The following is a 9,962-nucleotide window of genomic DNA, read 5'->3' as shown; positions in this document are numbered from 1 at the left end:
TGCAATCCACCGAAGGGACGACCGAACAAGTGCATATGGGTGGGGAAACAATGTTTCCATTCTCGTGGATGAGGGAAAAGGTGGAAAACCTTAACCCTCGTTTCGGTTCCTACGCATAAGTAATGTGGGGGAGCTAAAACAATGAACTAACATGGTAAATATCAAATAATATACGTGGAAGGAGTGTGTTGTCAACCGATATGTGTTAGGAATGTGCACGACGAGTGGAAAATGTTGATGACTAAGTTCTTCAAAATCACTTGAATTACCTTAAGGTACACACCCTTGTACACCCTTGTACATTTAGTACATTGGCCTTGTACACTTGGTGTAAAGGCCTTGTACACTTGGAGCAATTGCACATAAATGCAACTAAAGGAGCGCATATGGGCGGGTTAACCACATTCCAAAGATATGGGTGAGTGAAAAGGGTGAAAATGAAACCCAATTTAGGTTCCTATGCAACATAAGTGGGCTACCGCAAGGCATTTGAATGTGTACGAAGGGAAATGAGGAATGAATGTGAGGGATGTCCCCCTAGTAAAAAGAAGAAGGAAATGAGCAACGATTGTTTTCAAAAAAAGTTGAAATCCTTCAATATAGGTAAGGTTGTACACACTTGTACAGTTAGCACATTTGGGTTGTACAGTTAGTGTAAATGGCTTGTACAGTTATGCAATCCACCGAAGGGACGACCGAACAAGTGCATATGGGTGGGGAAACAATGTTTCCATTCTCGTGGATGAGGGAAAAGGTGGAAAACCTTAACCCTCGTTTCGGTTCCTACGCATAAGTAATGTGGGGGAGCTAAAACAATGAACTAACATGGTAGATATCAAATAATATACGTGGAAGGAGTGTGTTGTCAACCGATATGTGTTAGGAATGTGCACGACGAGTGGAAAATGTTGATGACTAAGTTCTTCAAAATCACTTGAATTACCTTAAGGTACACACCCTTGTACACCCTTGTACATTTAGTACATTGGCCTTGTACACTTGGTGTAAAGGCCTTGTACACTTGGAGTAATTGCACATAAATGCAACTAAAGGAGTGCATATGGGCGGGTTAACCACATTCCAAAGATATGGCTGAGTGAAAAGGGTGCAAATGAAACCTAATTTAGGTTCCTATGCAACATAAGTGGGCTACCACAAGGCATTTGAATGTGTACGAAGGGAAATGAGGAATGAATGTGAGGGATGTCCCTCTAGTAAAAAGAAGAAGGAAATGAATTGTGAGAACAGAAACTTTTACAGATAAGAAGACAAACCGTGTCCAAAGTTTCAAAACCCTTCTTGGAGCTTGCCATTACCAAAGGATGTAAAGATGTAAAAGGTGAGAATATATCCTCTTCTGCTTCTTTGGGGGAGTTCCTATAAGCGGTTTCAAACTTATGCAGAGTGCTGAATGCTCTCTGCAAATCCCCCAATGCTGCATCGGCATATATTTTTGCAAGATAAGATTCTAGTTGAGGTGCCTTCTTTTGACGCAATGATCTCGTAGGATCGCCCATGATGCATCTACAAGAGTAGAACTGTAAGTCCTACCAGCAGTTCCAAGTGTTGATACAACAAGCCCCTCATCCACAGAGAGTAGAACATGACCCCTTGCATTCTCACCCCGAGCAATCCATCTGGCCATGAATTACAGGGCATAAAAAGCTAACTTGCTATTATCCTATTGCATCACAATATTTGCAATGAAGATGCACATGTTCCAGGAGGGAGAAAGAGCTTTATTTTGATCCATTGTCTGGTACACACTCCAGAGAAGCGAGGTAAGAAACAGAAACATAACCAGAAAGTGTTCCTCCTAACACAGATGATCTAGAAAAAAATTCTAATTAGTCATGTACCTTGCACCTCTCTATAATAGACACCAAAGCATCCAGCCTGCCTTTGTTAACACAACTTCTCACACACTCAGCAAAAACCCTCATTGACAACATATAACCAGATTTCAAAGTCAAATCAACATATCTCAAGGCAGCATCAATCTGGTCTGTCAAAAACAGCATACCAACAACCAATTCATATGACTCATCATCAGCCATAGATTCTTTTCCTGTCTGCAGCATCCTGATATAAATAAAGTAAAGATCCATCCATAAAAAATACTTGTAGAGCGGGCTCCCTGAGGCGGGGTTGGGAGGAAGTGGAGTGGGAGATGGCGGGGGAAGGCTGGGCTCGGCGAGTTGGGCTTCCAGGGAGAGGAATGTGAAGGTGGAAATGGAAGCTTTAAAGGGATTGTTGTGGTGGTTTAGGGTTTTGAGGAGGGTTTTACGGGCTCTGGAGAGGATCGCCATTTGGGACGCCATTGATAAGCTCCGCTCAGTTCAGAGGTTTCATCGAGAGTACTGACAGAAGGGAAGGTGACATGGCATTTTAAATTTAACACAATTCTCCCTTTTAATTTACAGCAATCTGACTTGGAAATTAGAAGGGTATATAGGTCACTCAAAATCTCATAGCCTTTCTATTAATTTTGTTACATAGATGGACCATTTGTTAATTTTTGGGCCCAGCTGGGCCCAAAACACAATTCTCCCTAAATTAAATGAGAAGTATATGGGCCCACCATTAAAACAAAACTATTATTTAAAAAAATAAATAAAATAACCTAAAGAAAGAAACCCGCAAGCAGCTGGTCCCATCAGCTGGTTTACCGGTCCGACCGGTGGGTTCTCAAAACAATCCAAAACGTGAACCAAATCAAGCCCACATTCTAATTGGCCCAATTCCATTTCAGAAACACTTCTATTTGGGTATATCGCAATTGTGAAGAATGCTACTTGGAAAGGAAAAGCAAGGTTCATGTCAATAATAATAAAATTGACATCTCCTGATCCAGACAACTCAGACGAGGGTAATTGTGCTTATTACTGCACTGATTTGAACAGTTCTGACAACCCAATTTGAGTTTCGTGCTTAAGGAAGAAAACAATGATTAATGAAAGTTTCCTCTTGCCCCCTTCTTCCATTTTCGCCTCAACTTACTTGACAAATTCTCGTGGCATCATAATCTAATATATTGCAGATCTTTTGAGGATAATTAGAATAATTTTTTGTCTAAAATAATTAATTTAAAACACTTGTATTTCATGATTTTTCAAATTTTCAATAATTTTTATATTATTTATATATTTTATTGTTTATTTTTTAAAAAAATAAAACACCATGAATACAATAGCAATAATAAGGAAAAATAAATAATCCCAAGAAAAAAAATAGAGGTAAAAAAAAACCAGGAAGATAAATAAGATCTTCTGGTGAGACTGAAAGTAAAAGTTGATGTCTCAATTCCAAGGTAAAATGTTAATGTTACAGACAATTTAAAGATGAATTCTCCTACATCATAACCCGATGTGAACAGGATAATCAAAACATGGCATGGTTTAAAGCACAAAAGCCTATTGGTTCGTTTACTTACCTTGAAGCCGCCTAGTAAATGCTTGCAAGGATAGAATAACCTCCTTTATCCTCTCTTTGGCGTCTTCATCGATCAAGTTGCCTTCACCATCGAACTTTGCTGGAGGTTGGAATGCGTTCAAGAAGAACTCGGGCTTATTGATGAAATGGAGATCAAGATAAACACCGATCTGGCGGAGATGATATTGCGATCGTCCCCCTCCAAAACCCCCTCCTGTGCTAATGATTGCAGCAGGCTTGTCAGCCCATACATTTGGTGGTCTAGAGGCCCAATCAATTGCATTCTTCAGAGGAGCTGATATAATATAATGCAGAATAGGAAAATTAGTCTGCGATTATAAGCACAAGATACATGTTGAATTTCGATAGAGCACATACATGAATTCTAGGGACATTCATTACCCTGAAAAATATAAGTTACATAATGAACTAAGTTCTGTTTAAGAATGTAAACAAGTTGTCATCAGGGAAGCTCCTCGTTCTAATCCTTGATTGTAAATTTATTCCCTATTTCAGGTCTTATATTATTAGGTAGGGATACAGAGCACCTGTTAGAGGAATGACCCTATTTACAATCCAAAGTTTTTTTAATTTTTCCTGCTCTCGATTCAAATACCAACTATTATTATTATTATTATTTTTGTCCATTTAAGGGTGGATCTCTGCAGAACTGCCCTCATTGGGTTTTTTGTTAATCATCCCTAATTCTTATAAAATATGTACCGTAGAAAACTATTAGCAAATCATTTAGAAAGAACATATCGTCGGACTTGAAATTGATAGAAAAAGCACAATAGAGATGATACAGTTAAAACTTCAAAATTCTTATGAGCTTTTTATCACAGACTTAAGCTTTTCCTAAGCTCACGTGCGGTACTTAGACATCTCAAACCATTTGATATTGCTAAGTTAGTCTTTCCCAAGCACTTAACTTGCTAGGCTAAACAGGAAGTTAGGATGAGAACTGAAGACAACACTTAAAAAAGGAAGTTTTGTATCGCACAAGGAAGTTTTACACTACTAGAAGCTCTTCAATTGTTTGATGCCTTGGCCAAATGAGGCATCCTCATATTTATAGGCAACCAAGCAACCCTCTCCACTCTACCCTATAATTCTCTAGAATTCTTTATACAAGTCTTATGTATAAGCTCTATACAAGATGACTCTCAGAACACTCTAAAATGCCCCACATCTTCATTTGTCTTCCACTTTAGTGTACAAACGTGTGGACATTTCTACGCTTCTCTAAAACCATCTACATTCCTCCACTAATATAAATGCTTCGAAGAGGCTTTAGAAGCTTCCTACTCTCTTATATAAACTTAAGAAAGGAGGGTTATTTGAGAAGATTATGACATTTTGCTCCAAAATGATTTATTCAACAATGAAAGACATACATGTGGTCTTGTGACAAAAATTAATTTTCAAGGTGCTATAGTTTTTTGAGCTTCACTAAAGCAAAAGATAGATAATCAATTTTAATAACACGAATTAAATAAATCAAAAAACTCAAAATTTTTAAATCTTGGACGTAAATTGTGGTGTGATATATAGAGGAACTAGCCAGTGATCCCAAGACACTGACACAACCAAGTAAAGTAAGATTCTTCATTAATTCAATAAGATAATTTACAGAAAAATACTCACTCCATTTGATGCCTTTGACATGCTGATCATTAGGTTTAAGTTACTATAAAAATTCAAACTTTATCACCCCTATTATTTATACCAATGCTCCAGATAACTTTACAACCATGCGAAGATGGAACTCCTGTATCATCCTGAAATTCCTTAGACCAATGACCAATCAATGGTGAATGCATTATTAATATGCAAACCGAGCGTGCAAAGATTTTTGAGTTCTCCAATATTGTATTCAAAATATTCAATTTTACCTGAGTGCATAATTTTGTGCTCTCCCACATATATTTTCTTGGTATTCGTAGCAACAACTTTCTTTTCTTTTTCATTTTTCAATTATGTTGTTGAAAAAACAATGAAAATATACCATGTGAATTCGTTTATAATTGTTTTCAAAAATAAAATTTTATTTTCAATTTAATATGAAAAATAGATATCCTAGAAAAAAATGTTATACGGCTATATATATATAAAAAAAAAATTAAAGTAATCTTGAAAAAGTTTTATATATATATAAAGAATGGAAGATGATTAAAAAATATCCCATGAGAACAAATTTTGAGAAAACTTCCGCTATCCATTTACTGAGCTAAGATCATGGAGATATGGCACCGGAAAAGCTATGGAAATTTTTTACAAAGTTATTAAAAAAAATGTGAAAATATGGAAATTTAGCATTTCTCTGCCAGCCCAATCCGACGTGCAGTGATTAAAGAAAGATTCTGTTGGCAGTTCCAAAAGAATAGTTTGCTAAAAACTTGTAAATTTTGTGTAGGTTATAAGGGGAAAGCATATTCTGTCAAATATTAAATCACTTATTTTTCTTGGAAAAATATCAGCTGACTCACAAATCATTTTATAGTTAGAAATGACTGTGATATTAAAAAAAAAAAAAAAAAACATCAATTTCAGTTACAAATGCATATTATTTCTAAAATTTAGTATTTTATTCTATAAATGGTTCTAAATTTTCTAATATTTGATTTTAGTATTTTATTCTATAAAATGCTTCTAAGCTTTCTAATCTTTGAAAATTTTTATCTTTTTAAGTCTTAAAAATATTAAAAATAATTCTTAAAATCATTATGAAATGACTCTTAGAACCTATTTGGCAATGATTCTAGAAAATGTTTTTAATATTTTTAATACTTGAATTTTTTTTATTGCTTAAGTGTTAGAAATATTAGGAAAGTTTTCTAAAACCATTCTCAAATGCATATTTAGAGTATGTTGTTTTTCCTTGAAAGTGTTCTTTAAAAGTGTTTTTAAAATAATTATCTATAAAATGTTTTACTATTGGAGTTGGGTGGGTGCACAAGTTGGGTTAACCCAACCCGATTTTCCTATTAGAGTTGGATAACTATTGGAGTTGGGTGGGTGTCCAAGTCAAGCTAATCCAATCAAATAAGAGATCAAGGGAATAGTTTTTGGGAGTTGGATCTGTTAGAAACAACATGAAAACCATCAAAAATAAATAAATAAATAAAATTAAAAGAGATATTGATTTCTCAATTTTAATATGGTTTCATTCACAACTTGAGACCAAAAAATTGAATGGTGAACAATTTTCTTTTTTTTTTTTTATCTTGACATTTTAAAAAGAAGTTTTCCCACCGTTACCCCAAAAAAATATTATAACTGAATTTTCAACATCATAATGTGAAATTTTACTATATTTACCAAAAAATATATTATTATTGAATTTTTTAGATTTTTAAAAATATTTTATAAATTTTATTAAATATTTTTTTTTTTTTTTTTAGAAAAACATTTTCTTGGTAAAAAAAACGTTTGGTGGAATCACCACCTAACGAGAAGTCTCGATAAAAATGACCTTAGATCTATTTGGATTTATTATATCCATTTAATTTGTCCTTGGGCATGCAGTGGAGGCAGGGTTTGACTCATTTTTCAGTTATAAATTGATTTATATATTGATTATCTTAAAATTAATTTTAAATTATTAGGTTGTTGGTTTCCTTTCATAATCAATTTTTTTTTTACTTGAAAACGTTGTAAATTCAAATTTTCTTTTATTATATTGTCAATATTAACATTTTTAACTTTTTATAGAATGGTTATATATGAAAAGCTTTTCCTCATATTTTCAAATAAAAATAAAAATTTCAAACCGACAAGTTTAATGTAAAGAAAATTTAATTTAAAAACGGTAACAATTTTCTTCCCGTTTCCAACCATTTCTGAGTGACCAAACAGAGCACAAAGCTAGAAAAAAAAAAAAAAGTAAAAAGAGGAGCTAGCAGAAGAGGCCGTACCAGTAACAGAGTAATTGTACTCCGGCGAAGCAAAGAGAATACTGTCGGCTTCGAGAATCTTCCGGCGAAAAGCTTCCACCGCAGGCGGATACGTTCCGTCGACCTCGAGATCCGTGTTGAGCATCGGCAGCGGCGCGATGTCCACATACTCTATCTCCATACCATTGATCGCTTCCTTGGAAATCTTGATCGCTGAGGCCAAAAACACCGAATCAAAACCCTGCTCAAAGACGTAATACACAGAGTGAAAAGAATAGGGAAAGAGAGAAAACCAGAACGGATGAGGCCGCGATTGAAGGAAGCTTTGCGAAGGGAACCGCACAAAGCCGCGACTTTGATAACTGGCTTGACTGCTATGGCTGCCTCCATTTTCTCTCTCTACCTTCTCGCCTTCGTCTTCCTCTTCTCTTGCAGTGAAAACCAGGAGCAGATGAATGATGCCCGTGGATTTAACCTCAACCTCTTTCTTTTTATTAAACTATGACAAGTGGATGTTTTTTAATTGGCTGGGGAGGAGGGAGAATCTTAAAATACCTTCAGCCTGATGGACGGTGTGGATTGAATTCCAAGACACGCATCTGCGCGCCCGACGAAGAAGGAAAGAACTAATTAGTAATTTTACTTTATGCTTTCTCCCAGAAATTTGGGTGGTCCACTGGATTTTGTCACTTTTTATTTTTTAACCTTATCTTTTTTATAAATAAAAGAAAAAAAATTCAAAAATAGTTACGAAGAATAATAGTTTTTTAAAAATTATTTTTTAATATTTTATACAACAAAAATAATTTTTAACTTATTTTTAATATTTTTAAAATAATTTTTATTTTTAATAATTTTATATCGTTGTATAATTATTTTTTTAAATATTTAAAATAATTAAAAATAATTATTCTTTAAAAACACCTTATTCTCTATTTTTTATAATAAAACAGATTTTTAAAACAGTTTTAAAAAATAGTTTTTAATAAAAGTTTTTGAAAACATAAAATAATTTTTTTTTTGACAATCTGAAATGTTTTTAATATATTTTAATATTTTTAAATATGAATAAGTTTTATGTCTAAAACTTTATTTTTAATCATTTATATAATTATTTTTTAAAATAATTTTTAAAAAATAAGTGAAAACAACTAAGATGAAAATACTATATTTTTTGTTATCCATAAATAATATAATTATATATAAAAGTTTGGATGGAAGAAATAATAAGATTATTATTTTTAAATTCAAGTCACGTGAGAGTCATGAGAATCACGAGTAGTTATCATGGTATCTAATTTTTATGTGTCTAGATAAATTGTAAGAGACATTTACTTCAAAAAAATTTATAGGCTAAGTTTTGTAAGTAGAAATAAGAACGAAAATAGAATGGCAATGAAGTATAATACAATAGTGTAGACCCTCGTTTAGGCATGGGTCACCTTTTTCTCTATTTGTTTTTGCAGATCACATTTTTAGTCAGGTGTCACTATTCCAGCGGGCCATGTGTCACATCCTTAGTGGTCATAAGGAATCAACCTCGCTTTTTGAAGTTGAAGTAGGACTTTGACACATGGAGGAACTTTCTGGAAGGGGGTCCTGCAGGCAGAAGGAGTGGGGCAGAAAAGGTGGCGGAAAAGGTGGCTGCAGCAGAGATCGTTGGGAAGGCAAATCCGAGAAAAGGAAAGGAGGAAAGGAAAAAAAGGCAGAAAATACAGAAGGAAAAAAAAGGAGGAAATACAGAAAGAAAAGAAAGAGAAAAAGAGAGAAGAGATACGAAAAGAAAGAAGAAAAAATGAGCAAAGGAAGGAAAAAGAGGGAGGAGTTTTTCTGAGAGTTTTGAGAGAAAGAGTAGGGGTTGAACTGCAGTAGGAAGCTAAGAACAGAGGAGCGTAGAGTTGCTGGGAAGAGTCCAGGACACGGAGCTAAAAAGGGAGATTTCCAAGTATGACCATTTGTTTTTTTTTTTTTTTTTTGTATATTTTCCATTTTTTTTCATACTATCCAGGTCTGATTGTCAGTGATTTTTCATGTCCACTTGTTGGGTTGTTCTGTTTTGGGTGATTATTGATTAAATATTGGAGGAGTTTGCTGTGTTTTATGCCCTATTCTGACGAGTATTTTTCATCGTAACTCACTGGATGTTGGACCCATGGATGAAACGGTGAAATGGGTCCGATATGCTGGTTAAAGTCTTCATGTTCTTCCTCTTGTTGCTATCCTGATATCTCTATTCTCATGCAAGCGTGTCATCATCTCATCCCCATGTTTTTTTCCTTTATCCACCATACCCATCGTTCATCTATACACCTCTCTCTCTAGGTCGTCATACCCATTTCCTCACTCAAGCTTATAGGAATCAGACATCCTCCACCGCACCCATTTTCCCCTCATTCATTCTCCATCCCACTCCCCCACTTACATGGAGTCTCACGGTTGCATGCTATCCTTCACTCCTTCGCATACCCATTAAAACCACTCACCTAAGCCTCCATATCCATACAACTCACCAAACCCGTTTCTCTCTCTAAACTTTCACCCATGTATATGTGGGATCCTCCCTAAAAATCACCGCGTGGCTCCCTCTCCCTTGGACACGCAAAAGGTCTCCCTTGCGACGCGCGGCATAGCTCA

General features: G+C 34.8%; 2 protein-coding genes across 2 annotated transcripts; both read right to left on the bottom strand.

Moving 5' to 3' along the window:
• Positions 1-1,152: 1,152 nt before the first annotated feature.
• Positions 1,153-2,403, bottom strand: LOC132254948 (pentatricopeptide repeat-containing protein At1g26460, mitochondrial-like). Its single transcript, XM_059742065.1, has 2 exons — positions 1,860-2,403; positions 1,153-1,756 (listed from the first exon to the last, which is right to left on the bottom strand). Exons 1-2 carry the CDS (start codon positions 2,319-2,321, stop codon positions 1,682-1,684), a joined length of 537 nt encoding a protein of 178 aa, XP_059598048.1. The 5' UTR covers positions 2,322-2,403; the 3' UTR covers positions 1,153-1,681.
• Positions 2,404-3,237: 834 nt separating this feature from the next.
• On the bottom strand, positions 3,238-7,976 carry LOC100261719 (NADPH:quinone oxidoreductase). The gene is made up of 3 exons (XM_002264823.4): positions 7,622-7,976; positions 7,350-7,541; positions 3,238-3,727 (listed from the first exon to the last, which is right to left on the bottom strand). Exons 1-3 carry the CDS (start codon positions 7,716-7,718, stop codon positions 3,426-3,428), a joined length of 591 nt encoding a protein of 196 aa, XP_002264859.1. The 5' UTR covers positions 7,719-7,976; the 3' UTR covers positions 3,238-3,425.
• Between the last annotated feature and the right edge of the window lie 1,986 nt (positions 7,977-9,962).

This window comes from Vitis vinifera, chromosome 13, assembly GCF_030704535.1.
Source record: "Vitis vinifera cultivar Pinot Noir 40024 chromosome 13, ASM3070453v1".
NCBI classification, from domain to species: domain Eukaryota; kingdom Viridiplantae; phylum Streptophyta; class Magnoliopsida; order Vitales; family Vitaceae; genus Vitis; species Vitis vinifera.
Note: the sequence above shows the minus strand (reverse complement) of the source record. Positions and strands in the feature narration are given on the sequence as shown.